The 27,750-nt window shown below is 38.0% G+C and overlaps 1 protein-coding gene across 1 annotated transcript in view; it reads left to right on the forward strand.

The window, feature by feature from the left end:
- Positions 1–17,947, forward strand: part of GPC5 (glypican 5) — a 736,580-nt gene extending 718,633 nt beyond the window's left edge. The window contains exon 8 of the mRNA XM_054188939.1: positions 17,787–17,947. Within this exon, the coding sequence (XP_054044914.1) occupies positions 17,787–17,947 (161 nt within the window). The remainder of the gene's footprint in view (positions 1–17,786) is intronic.
- Positions 17,948–27,750: the final 9,803 nt, after the last annotated feature.

The following is a 27,750-nucleotide window of genomic DNA, read 5'->3' on the forward strand; positions in this document are numbered from 1 at the left end:
ATTACTATAAATCAGATCTAGACTAAGTTGTTTAAAGAGACACTTGGAGAACGGAAAGACTACAGCACGGGATGATTGGATCAAGTGGCAAGTGCACATTTCAGTGATAGTATCAGCACACATATGGCTAAATTGTCGGGCTATTGAAATAATCTTTTGTTACACATAAATCTGAGGATTTTCAGTGGTTTTGCTCAAATGGATTAGCATCTTCTGGTAGGATTGTGTTCTCCTGCCCATTTGGTGGAATCGGCAAATCAGTGTAAGACGCTGGAAGGCAGAGGGTCCTGTCCAGGTCGCTGTCAGCAGCCCTGCTGGCTGCGTTCACTTGTTACATTCCTACACTGAGGTCTTCTCCAGAAACAGTCCTCTCTAGTAGCTAACAGTGTTAGCCTTTTTTTTTCCCCACACACTCAGTCTATATAGCAGGGAACACAGCCACACAGAAAGTGCTCCACTCTGTTTCCATAGAGGAAACATAAAGGTTTTTGACATCATTTCCCATAGCATTGTCCTGGAGAAACTCGCTGCATTTGGCTTGAATGGGTGTATGAATCACTGGGTAAAAAACTGGCTGTATGGCCAGGCCCAAAAAGTTGTGGTGAATGGAGTGAAATCCAATTGGCAGCCGGTCACACGTGATGTTCCCCAGGGCTCAGTACTGGGATCAGTTCTGTTTAATGTCTTTATCGCCAATCTGGACAAGGGGATCAAGTGCACCCCCAGTAACTTTGCAGATGACACCAAGTTGGCTGGGAGTGTTGGTCTGCTTCAGAGTAGGAAGGCTCTACACAGTGATGTGGACAGGCTGGATCAATAGGCCTAGGCCAATGGTATGAAATTCAACAAGGCCAAGTGCCAGGTCCTGCACTTGTGTTGCAACAACCCCATGCAGCGCTACAGGCTTGGGGAACAGTGGCTGGAAAGATGCCTGGCAGAAAAGGACCTGGGAGTATTGCTTGACAGCCAGCTGAATATGAGCCAGCAGTGTGCCCAGGTGGCCAAGAAGGCCAACAGCATCCTAGCCTGTATCAGAAATAGGGTGTCCAGCAGGACTAGAGAAGCGAACGTCCCTTTGTACTAGGCACTGGTGATGCTGCACTTCAAATACCATGATCAGTTTTGGGCCCCTCACTACAACACATTGAGGTGCTAGAGCACCTCAGGGCAACAAAGCTGGCGAGGGGTCTGGAGCACAAGTCTTATGAGGAGTGTCTGAGGGAGCTGGGGTTGTTTAGCCTGGAGAAAAGGAGACTGAGGGGAGACCTTATCGCTCTCTACAGCTACCTGAAAGGAGGTTGTAGAGAGGTGGGGGTCGGTCTCTTCTCCCAAATAACAGGCAATAGACCAAGAGGAAACTGCCTCAAGCTGTGCCAGGGGAGGTTTAGGTTGGACATGAGGAAAAATTTATTCACTGAAAGGGTTGTCAACGTTGGAACAGGCTGCCCAGGGAAGTTGTTGAGTCACCATCCCTGGAGGTATTTAAAACACGTGTAGATGTATTTCTGAGGGACATGGTTTAGTGGTAGCTTGCCAGTGTTAGGTTAAAGGTTGGACTTGATGATCTTAAAGGTCTTTTCCAACCAAAATGGTTCTATGATTCTATGAAGAGAGTTATGCATCCCTGAAATTCCTAGCATGTTTTATATATGCAATGGATAATTTACAACTAAAAATAAAAACCTGGACATCCACTTAAGAGAAAGACCTTGACTATCCCCTTTTTCCTGTTTCAAAGCTGTGTAATCCCAATACAGCCACCTGCTGTAAGGCTGACACCTAAAACAGTGAAAGGGGATGCTTTCATTTCCTCAGGAGAACTTGAACCGGAGACATTTTGTGGTAAGGAAGCCAGGAGAGAGACCCACTGACAAGTTCTTAGTAAGAGTTCATAGAGAATAGCTTTTAGAAGGATGTCTGGTTTTCCTCCTCCTATCTCCAGACTTTTCTGGAGAAAGATATTTACTCACTGCATATTGTCAGCAGACAAGTGTCTCAAAGGCCTCTTTTTCTTTGGGAAGATTGTGTTTCTCAGACTCCTCCGTTGAATGTTGGCTAGGAACATAGATGTAGTCCATGAGCAGCTGGATGCAGGGTCTCTCCTTCACATATATTTGAAGAAACAAAATCAGCATGTAAGTCCTTCATAATGACTGACTACTGTATTGCTGTTCCCAGATGCTTTCTCACTTTCCTACCATATGTTCATCTGGAGGACAAAGTTCACAGCAATATATACAGATTAGAGGACCACAGTCATTCACAGGCAGATTGTATTCTAGAAAAACGGGTTGGAGATAATCCCCAGAGAGTGCCCTAGCAGCTACTGGCATGTCTCCCCAGTGTCAGCAGGAACATCCTGAGGCTGGCTCTAACAACCTGCCTGTCTCTTCTAAAGCCCACAGTTGGTACTCCAGCAGGAGAGGGCTGAGATGGGTGCACACAACAGGAGGAATGAAGGGAGACTTGTGGTGTGTGAAGGACACTGTACCCAGCAGTGTGTGGGTACCACACTGTGTGATCCAAACTGTGTGCCTGTACCATACTCAGAGGAACAAGCGAAACAAAAACCTTTTGCAGCTTCAGACACCCTTCCAGAAAGTGGATGAGTTCTTGGGGTGCTGCCTGCGGCCTGGGGGTTCTGTGAAACTTGCACAATTAAGGTCTATTTTCAGATAGTTGCTACAGAGATATACCCGTGTCCCCTAATCTAAGCCTCAATGGCCCTGACCAGCGTCACCTGTGGCTTCCACCCATGCCTTCTTGGCCATGGACCCAAGACCCCATTTCAGAGCTCTAGATGAGGCCCTGTGCAACCTGATCTAGTTGAAGATGTCCCTGCTTACTGCAGGGGGGTTGAACTAGATGACCTTTAAAGGTCCCTTCCAACACAACACATTCTATGATTCTATGATTTCAGCTCATTTTGGCACACCTAGGCCTTCCTTGAGTTATTCTGTGGATGTAATTATCTGCAGTCCTGTCTCCTGGATGGCCTCAGAACAATGTGGAAGGAAACTTCTTTTCCAGTCCTGTATCTGTCCCCATTTCCTGTTGTTCCTGACGGGTCTTCCTGGATGGACCTGGGTTGGATTCAACACCTCACTTTGCCTGGGGATCACTGGGCAGTCAACAGAAACTGTTCCATTCACCAAGCCAGGCCTGTTCAGGTGCTGCAGGACTGAACCCCACCAGCACAAGCATGGTCTGTACTAGAGTCACACTCAGTGCTCAGATAGACATAGCAGCAACCCCTGGGAGAATTCATCTCACCTCTCAAAGTTCTGTAAGCCTGGTCCCAAACTCAGAGCTGTGTTTCTTGACAGCTTTCTTGGCAAAGCAAGGAGATACCAACTTGATTCAGTGTCCAGGGCTGTGCTGGAGTTTGATACTCTTCTCCTGCTGCACATATTGAGGAGCTCTGCTGCTCCCTAATTCCCTGCTGACTGTAAAAACTGGTGGAGCATGACCAGAGTGTACTGAACATATCCTGAGACTGTGTGGAGGAGAATGATGGAGGAGCATGATATGACTCATCCATGAGCCTGAAGGAAAGAGAGGGCACACAGAAGGAGGGCACACCACAAGGGAGGAAAGAGGTGATATGACTACCACTTAAGCTTACATGACATTCCTAGACTTATAGTTTTATTGACTTATTAAAAACTTAGAGTCTGTCTTTTCAGCAGTTTAGTTCATCTGCTTATTCTGCTGAACTATTTTTGGAGAATTTCCTTCGTCATTTAACTTACATTAGCTTTTGAATGCATTCATTCATTCTGCTCCAATTCTGCCTTTTTAGTTTTGTAAGAATTTCCATCTTTTCATGCCCAGTTTCTAGTTTGTGTAACTTTAGTCTTGGTCTCTTACACTGTAGATTTTGATGGTATTAGTTCAGTAGTATACCTGTTTTAATGTCTCCATTGCTGCCTTTCCTTGAAGTGTGACCTCATCTGCTAATTTTGCCATAAGCCTTTAACAAATATGTATCAGTGGTAAAATAAAAATAAACCCAACCTGGATATAGTTCCCAAGATAAATGCTTTTAAGTATACAAGAAGTTATTTTGACATTTAGTGTGTAAGAGAAGATCTAAGTAAATAACTCAGGTTTTTTTCTTAAGATGTAGGCTTTTTTCACCATATAGTGAACTTTTTTTTTTTTTAATTCATGATCCAGTCACTCTAATCCTTCACCCTATACACATTCTAATTTCCTTCAGAGCTCCCATTTGGAGTCCCTCGAAAGGGAAAGGCCTAATGTTCCTGAGAAGATAGCTTGCTTCAGGACTGGCTGTATTGCTAGAAAAAGGTATAATCTGCACCAGGTTTTGCTTTCTCCATCCTGAACAATCACTGAAACATATGCCAGTGACTTCACGGCTTCTAATCTCTACATAAAATCACAAATCCCTGGCATCAGGCTGAAAAACAAATTTCTGGTTTTCTGTAGAGCAGTCCTGTCATTATTCAGCTGCCATTTTCTGGAAGAGGACTATCCGAAAACAAAAAGAGTTTCAGGGCCCCAAGAGTTATCATATGCTTTAAACTGTCTCATATCCAGGCTCTGCTCCCCTAGAAGGATTCCCCTCTCTATTAATTCCCAAGAAATTACAGCTGTACTAAGGTATGCATCTCAACTTAAAAAAATACCTAGGAAACATACACGGAAGGTCAGGGAAGTGAATTATTGTTCTTATGTTGTCTGGTATACATTCATAAGCTTCTGGGTACAGGCTTCTTGCAAAGCTTTCTCTGCTGCACTGACTGTGGGATCTGAGTCCAACCTTCCTTCTCTTCATCTAAAAGAAGAAAAATCTGAGTGGTGATGTGTGCCAAGGTGACTGTTATCATTTCCGCTTCTCCTGCCAAGTGCTAATGCTTCAACAGAGAACAGGAGCGTGGTGGTCTTGGGGATGGTCTTGGTCTGTTGACACTTAGTTGGGTTCAAGTAGAACATTTATGCTTAAAGGACTGTGAGCGGGCAGGATAAGAACTTAGTAGCTTAAAATGAAAGGAAAGCTCAGAGAATGACTCCACAGTGTATCCCCTTAGTTCCCATGACTAATCATGCATGAAAAGCTAGTCTCTTTAATATTTTCACATGCCTCTTCACTGACAGTGGCACAGCTCAACTTGCCATGCCCCACTGGAAGTAGTTTTAAAGCCAAAATTAGTGCCTCCCAACAAAAAGAAAAGTGCAAACTTATGGTGCCTTTAACTTACAGGTTTACACAGTGTTACTTTAGATAGAGGTCACCTTTCACTCTTCTCTTCTCTTTGTTTTTCAACCCTCATTCTTTGTTTACTCAATTCTTTCTCTCTTGGATCAATATCTTCAGGCTAAAAACCTAAACTGTGAAAGTTCAGCTGTTTCTCATCCATCTGTACTTCCGTTCTCTTTGAAGAGCTGCATTGTGACTAAAAACCTGTTTTGAAAATATATCTAAATCATAAAATTAACCAGACATAGCAGTTCCGTTTCTTTACGCTTAAGTTAGTTAAGTTAGATGAGCCTTCCCCTTCAGTTAGAAGTAAGGAACATACATGGCTTACGTATTTTTAAGAAGAAACTCTTGAAACCATATAGGTTTTCTTTTTATTTTGGCTACCCTCATATCCAAACTCCCAATCTGGAAAACAAGGAAATAGTCTTTTTTCCTCAATCTTTCTTTTCCTTTTTTTTACACATGTTATCTTGAGACTTGTTATTACATTATTCACTTTTTTTGTTACAAGCCTGGAGACTGATATCTTACTTTTCTTAGAAACTACTTTCCCTCAGTCAGTCGACCAGAGCCAATCAAGTCAACAGTCAGCTTTGTTGGGCTATGGGAGCATGAAGGGGAAAGAAGTTTTTTTCCGTTCAGGGACAGATGCGTGGGAGCCAAACAGAAGCAGCACTATTTGTGCGTTGCTGAACTGGAACCGTATATTTGCATGAAGGCTGTATGTTGATATGAATTCTGCAAGGCCAGCTTTCCTAGGGTGAGGTGAAACTGCTACAGGTTCCAGGTTTAGTCTTTGAATTGCCTGACAGTTATCTGCAAACTTAAAGAATGCACCTATTTTGATCTTTAACTCTCCATTTTTAGTGACTTCAGATCAAAGATACTGTACTTGTGGGATGCACTGAGACACAAGACTTCCGATGACATTTCATAACACTGAACACACTGAGGGATGCAGATCAATATACGTCATCAAGCACCACAGTATTTATCACAGGCATTCATCTACCCTGAAAGAAATTGAAAACTCTGCCAGAAAGGACTGTCTCTGAAATGAAAATCGGAGAGCAAAATTTTCTATCAAAAATTTTATTTTTTAAACCTCATAATCTGAATAGAAAATGCATTTCTAAGAAGACATCAGGAACTATATTCTTTTCAGTCATATGCTTTTTGATACCTTTTCAACATAATAGCTAAGACTTGAGGAACCAAAAGTTATCCCAGAAAGGAAGAGATATCAGCAACCAAAGAGAATCTCAGTGTTGCATTCTTATTTGTAAGGAGAAAAACTGTGCTTTTGTTTACAGTGAAGGAACGGAGGCAAGCATGTCTACCTTCTTTACTGTTCTACACTTCCTTTTTCGTCAGTAATTCAGTCTTTGATGTGGTTCAGGTCAGATATCAACAGTGGATTATACATTTTTCTCAGTCTGTTTCTGGGTGCTTTACGATGTTATGGTTAGCTGACAGCTTAAGTCCTTTCCCGGATTATAACAGCATGATCCTTCTTCCTCTTGCCAGCACTTATCTGATCCCACCGTGGGGTGGTTCTAAAAGTAAGCTCAAGCTGCAGTAAAACCAGCTCAGCAAGAAAAATCACAGATCTGATGGCTCACCTCTGGGAACAGGTTCACTACAGGGATCTTGCACATGCCAGAGCATGGCAACAGGTGGGTTTATAGCCCACACCTGGAAGACCTGATGAGGAAATAACTGCAAGCAGACCTGCTTAATCAGTCTTTAATCAGCTTAAATTGTGGAAATATGTCATTAAATATGTTTTACGGCTAAAATTAAGAAGGACAGTTTAATGTATCAGTGTTTTGGGGGATTAAGCTAATCTACAGGCTATGTTTCTTTTAACAGAAAGTGGAATGACTGGAATTCTAGGTGGATTGACCTGAAAAAAATTGGCAGTTACTTCATCATCTTAACAAGGAAATTAATTTAGTTCAGATTTCTCTTCTGTAAAAGGCTGATTTTATACCTTTATTTAAAAACAGCATCCACTCAAACAGTAAAATAATGAACTCTACAGTGAAATTGGGCCATAAATCTTGGGAATCTGAATGATCTAAAAAAAAATAAAATTGAAAAACATTTCATTTTCTTAATGGGCCTAATTGGTAATGTTCTGCCTCAACCCAAGTACAAACATTGCTTTCAGGAATTTCAAAATTCACCTCTCTCTTCTAGATGGTAGTTTTGTATAAACCAGAATTGTTGATTATAAACCTCCTACAGCAAAGTAAAAAAATAATCACATGGATAAATTGTTTCAAAGGACAGTAATTTATATGGGATATCTGTCTCTTAGGAAGGAAATTAGTACTGATCAGATGAAAATTCAAAGAATGAAGAATTTGCTTACTTTTACCCAGTCTAATTTACGGGACTTTAGCCCTATTATAATTTCGTATTGATTATGAAGCCTTTGCATAGGTTAATGATAAAGATTAGAAGTTCCTGAATAGTGAAAAGGATTGAAAAGATGGATTTCTTCATTTAAAGCAGGTGTTATTGACAATGCTGCTTCCAGCACTCTAGAGCATTAAAGTTATAATGAACAGGAATTTAGAAACTATTGCATGAGAAAGCAATAGGAATAGATCTAATGAAGGTTACTGTGGTTCTCTCTACCTCAGATGCAAAATAAAACAGTCTTTTAGACTTCTAATATTTTCATACATGCTAAAACTGACCTACAAGTAAAAAAGTATACATTAACCATTTTGAAAAATAATGCTATCTCTTTCTCATTCTTAAGAATGTGAAATAAATGGAAATGTTTTTGTTTGTGACACCATTTGTTTGTGTTACATTAACTCATAAAAGCTTTGTTTTCTAAATGGAAACGTTCATTAATGTATAATGTGAAACAAATGCCACTGTCAACTTTGAAAGAAAACTTTCAAATGCTGGACTAGAGACTTAATGTCTGCTGCTCTTGTAGTTAAAATGACTTGCCAGACTTATGCTAAGATCGTTGGTTACACTCTATTTCTCATATATACAGATTTCATAAAATATGTGCAGTTAAACATGATACGTTGGATTCATTTCCTAATATATGGTTAACCATGAAGAATTCTCTTAGCTAATGCCATTAGGCAGACTTCATAATTGCTTTCTAACAAATAACAGTAATACTATTCCTTTGTTTATAGGTGAGATTACTTGCGTCTTGATATTCCCCAAGCATTTATAATTGCTATTTGTGTTGATTTGTGTATTATTACAATGATCATTAAAATACATAAAGTCAAAAAGGATGATTTTAGATCAAATTATTTCCTCCAAATAAGTACCAATTACCTATTCCAAAAACTTTCTTCATAACAGTATCTATGTTTAGTGCATAGGCAGAGAGCAAAAGCTAATAACAGCTCAGTACACTGTGTTTCAAAGAGTTCTTACCTGCATCAGCTACAGCATAATGCATTATATGGCCAGTGACATAGTTTTCCTTGGGGAAACTGGTGAAAGCTCTGTCACTTAAGAATAGATTGGATAAAGCACAAGAAAGCTACTCTGAGATAAAAAGAAATCTAATGATGGCTTGATTACCACCACACTTCACTTAAGGACACAAAACTCCTAGTCATTGATTATCTCTCTTTATGGAGGCAAGGTAAACGTAAATTTTCAGTTGACTTAGCTCCTAAGTGAGCACCATCTCCCTGTTCCACATTGCCTTGTAGTGTATAGATCAGGTTCATTCTTTTGGTACTCCTACTCAAAGTCCTGTCTGGGATCTGATACAGGTTTCCTGAGCTACTTTTCTTAGGAGCGGCCATGAAAACCCAAAATTGCATTTCAATGAAAGAAATGACTGGACAATTACAGAGGTGAGACTCATGAGGACGTTAAGAATTTGCTGCTAGAATTTATATCACAGTACAGAACCTTCCTAATATAGTAAGCAATTCTCCAAATTTCAGTGATTTCACTGGCTATATCTATGCTGTCAAGTAACATAGCTTGTGAGTTTTCTCCTGGTTTCAGTTCCCGTTGTCCACATTGCATAAATGTTAGTTCACTCCATGGCTCAGAGTTAAGGAAACCCATCTCTGACCCTCCAAAACAAACCTCAAGTTCTGTGGATAATTCATTCCAAGGACTGCTTCCAAAAGGCAACACAAACCAGACGGCCGAAGGCTTGGATTTCTCTGCCCTACAAAGTCCCTCAACAGCAGGATTTTTATTTTCAAAACACTTTCCCATGCCTGGATATCATATCCCAGAGCCTGTAATGTACTGCTTCAGTTTCATGTTATAAAAACACCACCTGGTGGGTTGCAGCACAGCCCTCGTGGTTTTTTCAGGCACTCTGAACTCAAAACAAGCAAACTGATAACTGGGTCTTTGACCCAAGGAGACTACTGCGTGTGGCTTGAAGGAGATTCAGGGCATTGTACTGGGTATTGGTAATTTATTTAGCAGTTTCTTCTAGGTATTGCTGTCTCTGAGCACGGTAGACATAAGCCACTCAACACCACTTTGCCCAAAGGATCTCCTTTTCTGGGATGTGTATTTAGCTATGTAAATATAGCTGCAATGACTCTTTCTGTACTTTAGCAGGAAACACTTTCATGAAGTACTGGCTTCTCAGAGATGTTTGCACACATCGGACATTCACTATTTTCATAGCAATATGGCAGCCCTCCATTCTCCTGCACTTCAACACCAGATGCTGAAAACAAAAATATTTAAAGGGAGAAGGGGAGGGGTTTAGGAATAAGTGAAAATATAAGACACAAAGCATAATGTCAGGGAATATGTCTGAAAATATTCACTGGTAACATAGTGATGAACCTGTTGTGTGAGTAAGCATAGGATTCATCTGTCCAAATTCAGACTAAATATCTATGTCTGGATACTTCATCTCCTTTTCTGTATTTACTTATTTCTCTACATTCACTATAATGGGAGTTGCAGTAACTAACTTTGATGCAGGGCAGGATTCAGTTGGCTAAACCGAAGTGCCAAAAACCATTGGAGATGCTCTAGGATGTCCATGTCACTCTTAAAGGGATAAGAATCAGACTTCTTTTGGATGGGCAGCTGTATGCCAACTGCGATAGCTCCCCTCCCCTGCATCTAAAATGTCTGTAGACAGCTATGTTTAACCAAGTGAATCCTAGCTGTAGATGTAGACTGTACAGCTATGAAAAACTAAGTGGAATCAATCGCGCCTTACATATCATCTGTTGTTATCTTCTTAAACTCACCACTTCAGCATCAGCATTATGCTCCTTTATGCTGCATTTGAGATGGTGCTCGCATTTAAGCTTATCATTTCTGACACAAACTGACCCATACAACCAATATAGCAAAGCAGATGAAATTCTGCTCTGCCAAAATATGAGCTCATCTGTGATTTTAAAAAAGCTTTCCTGAATTGTTTTTAATGGATGTATTTTAAGGACTCTGGCCTTCACACTTAAAAATGATCTCATACAACTGAGGTGCAAGCACATTTTCAGTTTGTTGTTTTTTTTTATTTTGGCTTTCATTGCTTTGGTTTGGTTTCTCCTTGTATAAGGCAAAAAGTGGCTGTAGAAAAAGTAGCAAGAATTTATAAGAATTATGAGAATCATTCAATGTACTTTACAAGGATAATAAATATGTATCCCTATGCTCCAAGGCACACATTAATCACTGAATGCCAGAAGTTAGGAGTCCCAACTGACTGATTATTTAATTTTTTCACTGTATCGTATTGCTTCTCCCACCTCAAAAGCATCAGGCAATGGTCACAGGCAGACTCAAGTAGTGAAACAGAGAAATTACTGTTTTGGCAAAATCTGTTCATTGTGATTTTGAACCTTCTTTTCTCTTTCATGTTACCTTTACTGATAAGCTATTGGAATTGGCACAATCAGATAAAATAATTTATTGCACCCAAATTAAGATTTTAGACCTCACAGAAAGACACAAGGGGATAGGAACGAAAATCGGTTTACAACACACAATTTTAGTACCAGTGAAGCCTGTTTTCTGTGCTAGTTCATTAATTTGACTGATCAGGCAGCAGTTATATGTATGTTTATATAACAATAGATTCCATAATGGAAAAGCTTTCATTCATTCTAAATGAATAACGTTGACTCTTCTGTTCTTTCCTCATGAACCTTGTAGCAAATGGAGCTTCACTGAAAGACAACAAGTTTGAAGTATTAAGCAGCTCAGCTGAGTAAACTGATTTGTAATTCAGATATGGCAAACTAACATGCAATGCTAGATAATTTATTTTTCTTTAAAATTAAAGCCTAAAGATCCTCAAAGCTTCATTGGAAAAATGCTTGAAAATTTTGACATTTCTTTAGCATCTGTTAATTTCTCCTTCATTAACTGAAAGTTAAACTAAACAAAGCAGAGATATTTTTCACTAGGTTGATTCCTGACTAAATCCTCAGCAGACATATCTCTCATATCACTTCACATCTTCAAAAGTGGTATAGTCAAAGAATGGTAAAGCAATGTAAGTTCCTTCCCTCTGCACTACTTGCTAGTGAAATCCAGTGGGGCTTTTTTGTTTGCTTGTTTGTTCATGACTAGCGCTGAATTGTGAAACATTTAAAACTTATAGAATCACAGAATTGTTGAGGTCGGAAAGGAACTCTGAGATTGTCCATTCCAATCCCCCTGCTCTTTCCCATTTCACTAACTGAGCAATGGACAGGGCAGAAGTTGCACTACATCATTTCCCGAAGACGGTGAATACATGCACTGCTATAAGTGTACTATAAGACATATGTTGAAGCATAATATAGCATATGCTTTCCTTTTAGGGACATCCCTTAGCTTTTCCAAGTACAGATGGAGTCATAAAAACACAAAAATGGCCTCAAGAAATTAGTCCTTTGCCAGGTATCCTTCACAACATAGTTCTTCTCAGACATTTTTTTCTCCCCTCATTGAGACTTCTTATCCAACATCATACAAATTTCTCATGGAAGAGTCTTCAAATAATAGTAGAGGTGGTCCATCGTTTCTACTTTTCTTTCTAAGCACTGGACACTTATAACTATTTTGTGATGTTTTTAAGATTAATGACTTAAACACACTAGCTGGGGAATGATCTGACAGATACTGAATATTTTTTTCTTACATATAGTTACTGTTCAAAAAAGGAATCTATATAGTATTTTAAATGCAAGTTTTCACAGCAACTGCTACATATAAACTGAAGCCTGTCTGAGGTATTTAAACACAGTTCTGTGATCTAGTTAGTATAACTATGTTCTGAAGCATTTTCATGATATTATGTAGTCAGGAATAAGACCTGGCAAAAAATCAGTAAAAGGCAGGGAGGAGACATCAATTAGAAACTTTGAAAGTTCCAAATGGCAAAAGATTGGGCAATCAAAAAAAAAAAAAGGTTTGGTAACTAATATGTCATTTTAATTTATGGAATGACAATTGAAAATAAATATTTTTTTTTTCTCCGCTTCTTTTTTGTTAAAATCAAGTAATGCATTTTTTTGAAGTTTAACTGCGTAAAGTCATTATTGAGACCTCATTATTGTGAATTGCAGGAATCAAACTAATATTACGTCTTCTTTCATATTACAAAAATATGTTGATATTAGTTAGTGTCAATGTTTACTTGACACAGTAAGGAAATTGTCTTAGCTCTTGCTAGCTGCAAATTCCTGAACTCATTGCTCTGATATCACAGTCTCTTCCTTCCTGTTACTCATTATGCTATTCTTCTTTTTGGCTTTGCCTACAAATTCTTCCGTTTACTTTATCAGTTACATCCAAGTTTATCTTCTACATCCCCAAAATATTATTGCTTCCTACTGATATCTATAAATTCATTACCAAGATGCCTACATGTCATCCTTTTCCAGGTACCCCATTACTGCAAATTACATTTCCAACTTCATGTTTAAACATTCATCTACAGCACATCAGGTTTTTGGTCTATTCATCTGACCTTTATGTATTTCTTTAACCTCTCATAAAGCTTCTTCATGATCTTTCTCATGAATTTTGGGACAGAATTTCAACTAGTTATCAGTGGTTTTCTTCACAGCTCATGTCTTATAAGATCCCAAAATTTAGCTTACATATAACAATTGAAATAATTATTTGCCCTTCTAAGAAGAGTTTTGCATACAGCTTCACAGGAATGTTGTCTTGTAAAAGCCACTTTCTGCATTTTTTTTCTATCTGAAACACAGTTCCATCCTTACTCAAAGTCTTCCTTATATTTAAGGCCTATAGCAAATGCCATAAAGACCGTATTTTGAATCTTCCAGAACACCATAAAAATGATGCATCGAGAGAAATCCAGTTCTTCCTGCTCTCCAAATCTTTGAAAGGGTTTGTATCCAATAGGATTCCCACAGCAGCTCATTTGGCAGCTTCACTTTCCCTTGAAGAGCCATGTTAGTTCTGATATATGTTACTCAGCAGATAGAAGATGATACAGCAAGATTTCTGATGTTAGACTACAGTTACACAAACACTTTATGGTTGGGTTTCAACCTAGGCCATTATTAGAGGATGTTCCATTTAAAACATTTAAAATGCTTCAATTCCCAGCATGGCCCTTGGTAGGCAAGCATCTACTGCTCAAAAGTCATAGCCCATTTTTGTAATAGTTTGACAATCTCAGGAGAAAAGCTCCATGTCAAATGAAAATCTTCCATGACTTTAGGTTTGACTTTTCAAATGAAGATCAAAGGCTCTTGCTGAATATTGGAAAGAAATTGTATTGTTGCTATAGCTATTCTGGAGAACATAACAGGTCAGCTCTCAAGGCTACCAGCAGTATTACCTCTCAAAATCTTTAAATATCTTTAGAAGATGTTAAAGACCATTAGAAATACTCTGCAGCTCTTACACTATATTGAGATAGCGTGCTATTTATCACAATCACAGAATCACAAAATTGTAGGTGTTGGAAAGGAGCTTTGGAGATCATCTAGTCCAACCCCCCTGCCAAAGCAAGGTCATCTAGAGCAGGTTGGACCCGAACGCATACAGGCAGGTTTTGAATGTCTCCAGAGACGGAGACTCCACCGCATCTCTGGGCAGCCTGTTCCAGTGCTCTGTCACGCTCAAAGTAAAGAAGTTCCTTCTCATGTTTAGATGGAATTTCCTGTGTTCTAGCTTGCATCCGTTGCCCCTGTCCTGTCACCAGGCACCACTGAGAAGAGTCTGGCCCCATGCTCTTGATACCCGCCTTTTAAATATTTATAAGCATTGATAAGATCTCCTCTCATTCATCTCTTCTCCAGGCGAAACAGACCCAGGTGTCTCAGCCTTTCCTCATAAGAGAGGTGTTCCAGTCCCTTGATCATCGATGTTCGGTGAAATTCTTTTACTGATTTTTTTTTTTCTAAACCAGAGCAGGACAATACTTTAAATTGCAGCCACTGAGTTTCACAGGTGATGCTGGGGACAGGTATGTGATACTTGGCAACATTGTTTAATACATGTTCATGCAAACATTATATTTGTATTTTAATTCCCAAGAGGTTTATTTTCTGCTCTGCTGCACGTTTAGCTTTTCTTCAGAACAAAACTCTGAATGTCAGCTGAAATATCTGAATTTTGCCATTTTCCAGTCAAAATATTATCTCTGGTATGATTTTGATATTAAAGTAGACATTTATATTTGGGAAAGTTAAATGTCTCTTCTATAACATAATTTCAGCTTCTAGGACGTGAGGAAACTAAAATCAAACAAGTTTGCTTTTGGTTTTAGTCTCTTCAGCTACAAATGTTTGGAAAGATCTCATTGCAAGTTTGCTGTGAACTATGAAAGTTAATTTCATTTAAAGGAAAGTTTCATTTTCGTTACTGATTTTGATATATGAAAGGTGACATATATGTTTAAATCCTGATGTGTAATGGGCAACAGAAACTACTTATTTAAATAGAAAGTATAGCCTATGTGTAGGAATTAAATATATAGTTATATATCTATTTTATATTTATATAGTTATATACTATATATATTTTATATAATTATATATTATATATATTATACTTACATAGTTTTATATATATTATATAGTTATAGCTTAAAAAAAAAGACAGCATTCTGCAGGAAAAAAACCCCACAGTTCTGTTAAAATAGACTATTTTTTAGGCGTGGTCTTCTCTTCAGTGCTTTTTTCACAGGAACATGTCTAAGTATATTTTTTGAACTTCTCATTTCAATAAAGTCAAAGTTGTGGCATAGACTTATGGGGTTGACTGAATAGGCGAAAGGCTCGCTGTACGTTTGCACTGCAGTCCTAACAGTATATGCATGTAACATTAGAGATTATATTCAATACTTTACAGGATTTTGATTGATCAAAGGAAAATGTATTGGTAGGTTTTGACATTTTTTTAAAACACTCTTTTCATGGGAACTTCCAAAGTTTGCAGTATGTATTTAAGACTGGAAAGAAAAGAAAAACTGAGATAATATTTCCCATAAAATCAGATGTATTCTCGTCCTATTTTCCATAATATTGTCAATGAAATTTTCACTAGAAATTAAACCTGAGTCTCCAGTCAGTAATTAATATCTAGTCACATTGCCTTCAGATTCAGATCGCATACTTTAGCTGAACCCTGTTGTTCCTTTAACTGCCAGATCTAGTAATATTTTTCTTTTTATTATATTTATCTTTTATAATAAGTGATATCCTGGATGTTTAATATAAGGCCATGTCTTTCACTATGGTGATAGCGTATTTGTAAATACACTGGGAAAAATCTGTTCCGTTATGCCTATAGGACTTGGTGAACTGCTTTGTTGCAGGGGTGGGAGCTGAATTTTTCACTGTCTGTTGAAATTAGTCTTTCAAATATGGGAAATCCTCACTAACGCTCTGGTGAAATGACCCAAACCATTTTTCTGTTGTTGTTCTACTACCAAAACTTCCCAGAAAAAAGCACCTTGACGTACCCTCTTTGATGATCCACCAAACATCCATTCAGTGAAGTGTTGAGTGACTGATTGTTTTCTAGACAGGGTACTGAATGTGCATGATAAGTAGAAGTTGTATTGCCTCCTTCTCAACATCTATTGTCACTCTTCCTCCTTGTATGTCCACTTGAATTGTACCCATAGAGCTAATTTTCACAAATTCCGGGCAAGAGCACTGGATCGATAAATCCACACAAAATAGCAGTATATTCTGCTGTCTAAGTACAGCAGCAAAGCAGACAAATTCATTCTAGCAGGTTTCTCAGACAGCATGATTGACTTTAGCTGACTCTTCCCTTAATGCATTTTTTCAAAGCTACAGGAAGGAGATTTGAGTACATACAGCAAGTTCAGAAAGAGCAGCTTTCAAGCTGCTTTTAGAGAAAAGAGTATTTTTAACACAAGCACCAAAAAAGTTGCTCCTTTTAAAAATAAGGGTTCTCTGTAGCTTGCGTTAAACCAGCTTAACAAAGAAGATAGCACCCTGACTAAAATTTTTAAACTTCATCACCATCCCTTTGAATAATAATAAAAAATTATCAGTAGTTTATTCATCTTTCCTAATGATACCGAAAGAAGTACCTAAACAATTAATAATAATGCAGAAACTCAGACTGTAAAATCAATATGTCAGCTCAGTAGAGCTAAGCTTCTTTCTAATGCTGCTATTCCAACAGTAGAGCTTACCTTCTGAATTATATATGTATTGACCTAATTACATAAATATTGACTTTGCTTTATACGAAGCCTTTTTCAGTCTCAGTGTAATTACAATGTCAATATTTGTTGCATGTAATAACACTGAATTTGGACTTGTTAATTTTGATTGATAGTGGCATGCTACAAGTTATTATATGAGCTAAGACAGTCTAGAAGTATTCATAACAAATACAAGCAGCTGACAATGCTGTCAAATCTGAAAGCGTCTGCAAGACCTTCTGTCTCCGATTGCTTAACCAGGCAGAGGAAATATAATGGGTGATTACATCCTTGTTCCATACAAGGCACTGTTTTGAGATAGAGAAATATTTACCTTGGTACAAAAAAGTACAAATATTCAGCTGGGAACTCAGTAAAAGAGTTCCTGTTTAAAGTTAGCTTTACAATTTTGCCTTACAATGTTGTAAAGTCTGTTTAAATTGTGCCAAAATGGAGGTTTTATACAGCAACAAGTATACTTTGCTGCATACCTTCCATCAGGTATATGTTATTTTGGAATAATATTGGGACCCAGACACAAGCAATTTCACATTAAATTATTTCCCTTTTCCTTCAAATCCAAGAAAGATGTGAGCAACGGACTTTTAGGTACTACTGGGACCTGCAAAACTGTTCACTTCAGTCTGCAAATGTTTGTTGAGATATATTTTTACAAGAACAACTTTGTTCAGAGCTGGCAGGCCTCTGAACTAGTTTCAACGATGAATAGCTGTATAGTATAGTATGTGTTTCTAGATGCAATTATAAAGGATTTTGAATTTGGCAGTAACATGAGAATTAGAAACCAAACTGTGACAGTCTGTGTGCTGAGGATATTTAAATTTGTTCTAGCTATAACGTTGCCAGTAGTGACAAGGCATGCATCATACTATATTTTCTTATTTGTCTCAGCAGGGATGCCAGACAAGATGAACCTCAGTGACGTAAAGCAAATCCATCAAACCAACGATGGCAGCACTTTAGACACAACTGGAGCAGGATGTACAACAGTGGCTGATTATATGACATTTATGCTGATTAGTTTGGTAACACTATTTCTCAGTCTTTGGTAACTGTTTAGCTCTGGCTTGATATATGTGTCTCGTTGTCATTTCTTTATCCCCACTCACAAGCCTGGAATAAAGGATCTGGTGGATATAGCTATATTTACGATAGCTTGTGTATTATCAGCCTCTTTGATCTTAGGCCTGAGTATTAGCAAAGTTGTTTGCGTAATATTTTTACTGTGTGGTTTTGTTTTTTTTTTAACACCTGTATAGTCATGCAAAATCATGTTTCCTTTTATATTTTATGTTAAAAATAAGTTGACTAGGTATCACAGAATCACCAAGTCCTGGAAGGCGATCCTGGAGATCATCTAGACCAGCCCTGTGCAGAGCAGAGTCAACCAGAGCAAGTTGCCCAAGGCCGAGTCCAGTCAGTATTTGAATGTCTCCAACAATGGAGACTCTACAGCCTCTTTGGGCAAAGCGTTCCAGTGCTTGAATATGCATTGCAAAAAAAATTTGTTCTTATGTTTAAATGTTATCTATTGCATTTCAGTTTGTGCCCATTGCCTGTTTTCCTGGCACTGGGCACCACTGAGAAGAGTTTGGCTCCATATTATTTACTCCCCTTATCAGGTATTTATACACATTGACAAGACCCCCCCTGCATCTTCTCCAGGCTGAATAGTCTCAGTAGTCTCTGCCTCTCCTATGCATGTATCCCTTAACAATCTTCATGACCCTTTGCAGGACTCTATCCTGTATATCCATGTCTCCCTTGTCCTTGCAAGCCCAGACCTGGACACAGCACTGCAGATATGGTCTCACCAGTGCTGAGAGTGCATTCTGTTGCATTGTCCAGGTCATTAATGAAGAAGTCAAACAGTATCAGCCCCTGGGGTAAACCAAGAGTAACTGCTCTCCATGTGGACTTTGTGCTGCTGTTCACAACCCCACATACAACTGGTAGCAACTAATGAAACTGTTGCTCAGCACTTTATGAGTTTTGCATTTAAAGTCCTGCCTTCCGAGTTGTGATCCCTGTAAAACAGAAAATGTTGAATTTGCCCTTCTCTCTTTCTTCAAAAAGTAAAAAAAAATCCACAGTGTAAACTCAGATAATTTTAGTAGGAATTACTTGTCATAGCTCAGAAAAACTACATATGAAATGCTGTGTATGTATATGCAGATATACATACAACTGCATTTTATCTAGACATAACATCAAGGTTAAGATTCAGTGTTGGATTAAGATATCTCAATCTATATGTCTACATACACATGTTTACCTATGTGCTATATGTCTATTACATATGTGTTATACATCTAAGCTGTCATGCAGTCAGTGGAAATACAGGGTTACATTCAATTGCTAAAATACCAGCAATGAGCGACAGTTGAGATGTTGCAAGAAAATCTACTTGGTGTCCAGCTACTGAAGGGATTCAGGTCTTTCTGTGGGCAAGTGGCCTGAGCCCTTTGTCAACACAGTTAATGAAACTCAGTAAGTTGTCCAGCTCATATGAAAACAGATACCTAAGAAAGCAACTCAGTCACCCAAAAGTAAGTATCTGATGCCACATAAGATTTCTTGGAGTATCCAAGACATCCTCATTGGATTGGCATATATGACACAGGCTTTATGGGAAATTCCAGAGGCTTACTTAAATGGGAACCATCCAGAGTGGCAGCTGGTAGCTAAGTGGGATATTCGTGTGTATCTCAAATAGATCTAGACATGCATATGTGGGCCCATGAATCAAACACCGGGTCTCCGTCATTAATACTGGGAGCTTAGATACCTAGTTAAAGTGGTGACGCATGAATGCAAATCCGAATCACAACATGAATCCCAGCTCAAGTTCTTATGCTTTATATGATGACGCAAGCTCAAGTGTTCCACAGTACTAGTGGTAAATTATATATTATTGTTATAAGGTTTTATTATCCTGTAATGACTAATTCCCATGTCATTTTAATCCAAAAGTATTTAAGAATATTTTGTATTTATTTCTCATTTACAGTCCTTTAAAAGCAAAAAAAAAGGTACAGTATTGTATGCACTCATACTTCACCTATAACTCTTCATAGACTTCAAAAAAAATACTGTAAATATTTGTATTCCCAAATGCATGCATTAGCTGTTAGTGCACACCGTATAACATAGAGGCAAACAGATATAAAATTTAAAAAAGCAACTGAACATTCCTAAGAGCAATTCCATGCCCAGATAAACATCATTAGTAGGCATGTGTGCAAGTGTGCACATTTTATTTGACCTCTTTTTTCTTTTGCAGGTTTTGTAAACCAGTCCTTCAAATTCACTTGTCTTGTTGTCTTAGCATACACTGAAATTACATTGGTAAATCAGGGAACAAAAATCTGATTTTGCTATTTTTCGTTTTCATACCAGCTCAAACCAGAAATTAATCAAGTCCAGCAATGTTTTTTTGAACAATGACCAGTATCAGTCACTTCAAGAAAAACAGACTACAGTTTTGAATAGGAGATTCAGAAATGGAGAAAAAAATCTTCCGATACCCATTACTTAGAATTTGATTTATATCACAAAGTACTTTGTTTTTATTCCTCACTTTTGGGTGTAGTTCAAGACCTTACTCATGGCACCTGGTAGTCAAGGAGATAACAGTTTATTCTATAGCAGCTTGGAAACATAATCCCCATTTTCAAATAGTGATAGTAATTAGGTCCTAAGGCCTCTTCAGATATATGTTAATTAGTCTGTGTTACTCCTCATTTTTTTCATGGCCTGTTCTTCTATTTTCTACACTGCACCTATGCCAAATTCCTTCTGGGGTGGAAAATCAGGTCTTTTCCTCACAGACACATATGAACAATCTAGGTTGAGGGGGCTGCTTCCACAGACAATATGAATACAAGAATGGCAGGTCTGGAGTTTCCTCACTCGCCCCTCAGCCACAAGACCTCATTCATGCTCCTGTCCCGTCCATCTCTAGGCACCTCCACACGCTCCACATCATTGTCTAGACTCATATGTCTGCTAGGCTAGGCTGCATTATGGTTCCTTCATCATGTCTAACATACTATAAAGAAATAGTCTTGTTTCTTAAAGAACTATAAAAAAAAAAACCATTAAAATGTCTCAGAGCAAGGAGACAATACTTGCCTCATAGGAAACCAAGGCTGTTTTGCAATTTGTCTCAAGGTTACTTTTCAAGGGAGGTACCCTTGCAAGAAACTGTGGAACATGGCAGGATGTTGAAGTGTAGCTCCAAGTTTGGCAGATGGAAAAAAGACTTCTCAAACATTGCCGGTATTAAAGCCAGCAATGAAATGAGGAATAGTACAGAGCAGAAAAATGCAGATAAGTTAGAGAAGCCAGGAGAAGAAAAAGAAAAAAGACCCTAAATTGGAAATCACGACAATACAGTGGAAAAACATCTGTATCCACATAAAATGATGGACCGTATGCAGCGTGTATGTGAGCCGCTCTGGGTCAATTGCCTTGGGCTGCAGAGGCTTTTCCCAACAGCGGGTCATACAGGCAGCACAGGGCTGACGCTGGGCTCCCCACATCACCTGAGACGTGGCACCTGGGTCTAGGTTGCTCCGAGTACTATCATTTGGTTTTACTCAGACTCTTTTAACAGTTTAAAACTTCTCTGTCTCTCACAAAACCGTTGTTGAATGCGATTTTTGTTCTGGTTTGTTTTGCTTTCTTTTAAATAAACTTTTTGTGTATAATAGCTGATATGGTTTAAAGTAGGTATGCTTTACTCAACATGTACCATTTTTCAGATGGACACTCATTCAAATGCTGTTTATACTAAAATCGCAATGGATATCACTATTAAAGTTGTGTAATGGTCTCAGCACAATTAAAAAATCAACAAGCATAAGGTGAGAGAGATTTGTAGGGAATAATTTATTAGAGGACAATGTTGTTACTTGTAAAACAATATTTTAGAAAAAAATAGTTCTAAAAATACAACATTTCAAAAATCCATTATATTTTTATTCAGTAAGATCGAGCTATTCTTCTTGAATGTCCATTTTTCATTTTCTGTAGACATACCTGTGTATTTAAATGTACCTTGTATCTCCTAGGAAAAAAAAAAGTACTTTTTCTCATAACTAATGTTCTAGCACTTCAAATAAATATTTTAAGGTGACAACTTTCCTTAGTGTAGCTGGGGAAAGAAAACAAAAAGCATTTTTTTCCTTTGGAAGCAGGTATCACTGTTCCTTTCATGACTAATAAAAGATGAAGCATAACTATAGCCACGGAACAAGTTATCTTTGTCTTTCTGTCTTTCTATAAATAGGTAGGTGCACATATACATTATTTCTCTATACCTGTATTTTTATATGTTTACCAAAATATTGTTCTTGTTCAGATTATAACAGGGTTTAGATTAATCTATCGAAGATTTCAGATTAACCTTAATATTTCCCTAGCATCTTCTCAGGAGCATGAATTAATATGAGGTACTGAAGCGCTCTGCTTTATTTTTTTTAAGTTCAGTTCTACTCTGAAATACTTGTGTAAACAAGAATCTTACTCAACAAATTATTCTTTTTCTTATGTGCTCTGAGTTACAAGTGATTATAATAGGAAGAAAAAAAAAAGTTGTTTCTAACTACATTAGATTAAAAAGCTAATGTAGCTCTAGTAAAATGCAGATTCTAGTCTTGCAAATCTCAGCAAGTTATTAGTAAAGCTTTAACTCTTAGTTCTTTCTTCCTGGTAATGCATGAACAAAAAATCTGGCTTGATAGATTTTGTCAGACAAAATTTGCATGTCTGGCAGTTGGATACTTCATCTTTTACTTTACTTTGGAACTTGTAAATGTGAAACTGTAGAGATAATATACCTGGTACCCTATGGAACTCTTTTACCAGCTCACATTGAAGAGGAATAATATGCTGAGCTTCTCTTGGATGGGAGGACTCAGTCGATGCATGTCATCACCCCTTACAGCGCAGAGGGCTGTGCTAAGATCACCTGCTGTGCATCCCTAATTTAGGTGTCACAACTATGTCGCTCCAGGTTTGTCAGGCAGTCTAAATCAATTGTTAGTCTCTTGAATTTAAGTAACATGGAGGATTTTCTCAGTGGCAGTTTCTGATTTTCCTGCTTCCCTCAATGTCACTGTCTCTCTCATTTGTACTAGTACAAGAGTTTACAGGACCATGCCACAAAACTCCTCAGGGTATTTCTGACCCAAAGGAACTCCTTGATCCAGATCACCTTGCATCACAGATGATGGCATCAGTAGAATGGACGGGGTGGCCATAGTGCTCGTGGCAGTTTAGTCACACATTTGCAGGAAGTGAACATAAGGTTAGGTACAACAAAACATTTTAATATAGTAAACACATCATGCAAAAATTGTTTTCACAGTTGCACCTTGTGCAAAGATTCATAGTTCTGTATCTAAAGCAGGATTCGTCCATTAGAAAACATCGTAGCAAAGTCTGATTTTTATGAAAGACTATAACATCTCTTTTGCCGATGGGCAAAACCATACTGCCTAATGCATACATCAGTATACCTTGCCCTGAGCTGTTTCCTTTTCTTTGTGCACTATAGATGTGTCTGTAGTGCATTGATATTGCATACTAGGAGAACGTGTTTTCCTGTTTACTTGTAGTTTATTTATATGTATAGCTAACACTTTTGTGCTGGCTGTTAAAAATATTTTTCATGTCTATGAAAACATTTCCATTTTTTGGCAGACATAGGTGTTTGTGAAATCCTTACATTTCACCTAATTATTTTCAAAAAGATACCAGGCCTTCAAAAAGGTAAAAAGCAACATAATTCTGAAGAATAAATGTTGCTTGTCATGTGTATCTTTAGTAAGCTATAAAAAATGCCCTACCTGAACTTTCAGAGCATTAGTAGGGCTGGTAATTAGTGCATGGGCCAGGTTCTTCTTTTAAACTTTTGTGATCCTGTGGAATTCAACAGATATAACTACAAACATAGATTGGCTTTGTATTATCTACGTGCAAAACTGAACTGATACATTTAATACAGTAAGATTGTTTTTAGAAAAGCATCACTACATTACAGGTAATAGCAATTTGTATTTCTCTGCTGTGTACCAGTTATATGTATACTATGACAAATAAAAATTTAATTTAGCAAATAAAAATTTATATTGTGAAATCTTACCTATATGAATCTAATGAAAAAATCATGTATTTTCCCATGAAATATATAACTTGATGTTAAAATTTTCAGCATTTTAGTAACCTAAACAGCAAGTGTAAGGGGAAACTACTTGTACTTAAATATCTAAGTAGACTTGCACACAAATACATGGTTAAATGAGAATTTTTGAAATACTGTCTTAATTTCTTTTATTTCAATCTTTTGCCCTGAAAATCCTTTTTCTCTATAACACTTTAGAAAACCACTAAGACTGAGGACAGCTGTTGGCAATGGAATTTCTATGGGAAATGTTGAGCTATACTCTTGACTAGCAAAAAGATTTCTAAACTGTATCACATTAGTTATGGTGTTTTATGAATAAAAAAACCCACAAAAGATCAGCTTTATGGAGGACTGTAAGTATCCATGCAATTCCAAATCCTAGGAAACACTGCAAACCCACTGATCAAAACAGTGATCAAACTGAACAACAGTTCAGTTGATCAAACTGAACAACATAAAGTAAAATTGCTTTAGACTGCTCTGTTTCTTTAGGCAAAGAGGAAAAGTAGTCTAAACTCATGAATCTAGAACTTAGATATGATCGTTTATTCTTTCACACCCCAGGATTCACTTTATTTAATTTTTATACATTTGCTAACACACTTTTATACATTTGCTCTTTCTTCATTCATCTGTTGCTCCTAATTACATCTGAATTTACTATACATAGTGCTATTTAAATATGTTTGATACTATCTCTTGGTTCTATTTTTTACCCTTAAAATGAGTTTTGTCCAGTTCCAGGTCTGCATTTCTTTAACTATTTAGAGCCCTGGGGTACCCAGTACCAACCCTGTGCCCTGTCCGTTACCATCCCATGCCTATGTTCCTCTACATCACAGCCTGTGTCTGCGCTTCTCAAGGCCTCTGCTATCGCACTAAGCCTGTATTTCTCTACATTGCATTATTGTGTTAAAGTCACAATTATCTCATTCCATGCAGAAAAACTGCTTGCTACTGCTATCTGTATAAAACTATGGTTGTCTCACGCAAAGGTAAATTAAAGTAAAGTAAATTTCCCATAGCCACCTGGTCAATTAGGAAAAAACCCAACGTGCTGCCACAGCTAAACCTAGTAAAACAAAGCTGCAGGCAGGTCAAGAAAAGTTCATATAGGGCAAGTGTAACAATCCTCAGTCTGGAGGACTTGAAAATTCAGTAAAAGCTGATGTCCAGCTCCTAGCCATGGCAATGCCATGTTACAAGTCTATGCAGTTACACCAGGACAGCCTGAGACACCCACCCCTTTCTGGTCCTGCAGGGAAGCGGTGGCCTTCTCAGCCATGTCTTGTGTCCTTTCTGCCAGCTGCTGGCAGATGCCTTAGGTCATCTCAAAAGGGATAAAGAGCTTCTGCGTGGCCAGCTGAACTGAGCCCTCTGGATCAATGGAGCACCTTAAAAGAGTGGTTCCTCTAGTGTGAGAAAGGTATGTAGGGTCACATAAGTCTCTTCTGGCAATGAAGAGATTGGTTCAAGGATATCTAATATTTAATATGTGAGGTTTCAAGAGATAAATCTCATTTTTAGCATGGGATTCAATCCTGCTAATTCCTTCCAGCTTCTTCTTTTAGAAGAAAAACACCTTCTAAAGTGTTACCTCTCTTCATTAGCTGCACAAGGAATTTGGATACTTACCCTAGCAGGACTGGTCCTCTATACTACCTGATATTCAGCCACTGACTGGACTTACCGCCTGGTCTTCTACTTCTATAGTAGCACACAACAGGCTGTTGCAGGGAAAGCCAGGGAGAGACACCATTTTTGGTGAATAAAGCCTGTATGTCAGCTCTTCCTAAAAGAAGAAGAGAACATGCACAGTATTGAGAGGTCTGAGCAGAACTGGAAGAGACAAGCAGAGAAGTTGCTGTGGGAGCAAGCAGAGGTAAAGGCAGTACAGGCCTGGCTATCCAAACATGGCCTTGGAGAGTCCTAGGCCAGAGAGGAACTGAGTTAGTTAGGTGGAAAGACTGATACGGAACTTACTGACAATATCTCACATCTAATGAACAGTTAACACTGATCATGTTAGCAAAAGCAGGTACGAGCTGTTCAGGCTGTTACCACCCATGAGATCTCTGCTCAGTGGGAAGACGGGCACAGTAGAAGCTGGTGATTGTAGCAGAGCCCTGTAAACCACCTATTTTAGTGGCAGCGATTGGACCCCTTTGCTTCATGGATGGACTTTGCTAAGAGGAACAGTTGGAGCACGAGGCTGGTCAATAAACTGTGAATAAGACAGAAATGGATTGAGAGAGTAGTGGCTGCCTTCCTTATCCACCATTTATGACTTTGCAAGCATACTTTGAAGAACAGTAACTTTGTCTTTCAAAGGTTTCTGAGGTTTGCCAAACTGATAGGTTATTTAGTTTTCATTTCTACCTCGACCTCATTAAAGTCCTACTTAAGTAAACTCTTTTATATAAGTTATTGCTCTCTAGCAGGCAAACATGGTTCACTGTGCACACAGACAATGCAAATGAGTTTATCATTCTCCCAGGTGGGTTTTTAGTCACACTTTCCTATGAGTTTAAGAAAGAGTACTATAAATTGAATCTGGACCTTTTTGCTTGGAATCTATTTCTGCCAGGATTAATATTGTTATAAACAACATGAGTGCTAAAAAAATTTCCTCCTATTTCACCACTAAATTTCATGTTCACCCCAGTTTCCTAAATATCGTCCTTAGCTAGTTTTGCATTTTGATGACCATCTTCACATCTTTTGCTCTTGAAACCTCATATATGACAGCTTTTGTTGTACAAATCACAGTTCAGTACTCACACAAATGCTTTCTGATGTGTTTTTCTTAAATGTCTTTTTCTCCTTCCAGCAATGATGGACGCCACACATACAGAGATAAAATACATCTAATCCCAGGCATTTACTGCATTAAGAATGAAGCTTTTCAGATACCACGTGCATGACAGCAGGAGGTAGAAAGGCGAACAACCCTATCAATAGAAAGCAAGAGAAAAACCTGCAGATTATTTTGTTCTCTTTTCATACCAAATTTTAAAATTAAGATGAAGTTAAGAAGATTTTGGAAAATAAACATATGGTATTGTTAACTCTACAAAATCTTTACAATTTTTGAGAAAATTTTAGTGGGGGAAAAAAGGCTCCTCCAGAAACAAAGTCATACAATGTATTTGTGACAAAGCTGTAAATCCCACAAAAGCCACCTACTTCTCTGTTTCTGGAAAAATACTGGAATTTCAGATCATATTATTTGAGAGTTTATAATCCCATTAACATAATTACTAATTTGAGCAATGATCATTCCTGTTTCAAATTTAGATAGTGAAATAATAAGGAAAATCAACCATGTCAAATTCTGTGGCATATCAAGTAAATGCAGATAAAATTTTGCTTCTGTCTACTGAGATTTTCTCTTCAGTTTTCCATTAATTTAATACAAAATCTTGAAGTCAAAGACTAAAAAAAAAAAAAAAAGAAAAAAGAGGCACAGCATGTAAGTAGTCCAATAGTTAGAAATCTGTAATGGAAGTCCTGAAAAATTTCATTCCTGTTCCCTAAGTGGTTTATGCATTTTAAATGTAATTGTTCCCAGATAAAATACCAACACAGTCCAGAGAGAACACAACAAGATTTCAGACTGTCTGTCAGTAAACCTTACTGTCTGTGAGCTCTGATGGTGGAGCA

The sequence above is a fragment of the Rissa tridactyla genome, chromosome 1, assembly GCF_028500815.1.
Source record: "Rissa tridactyla isolate bRisTri1 chromosome 1, bRisTri1.patW.cur.20221130, whole genome shotgun sequence".
Taxonomy (NCBI): domain Eukaryota; kingdom Metazoa; phylum Chordata; class Aves; order Charadriiformes; family Laridae; genus Rissa; species Rissa tridactyla.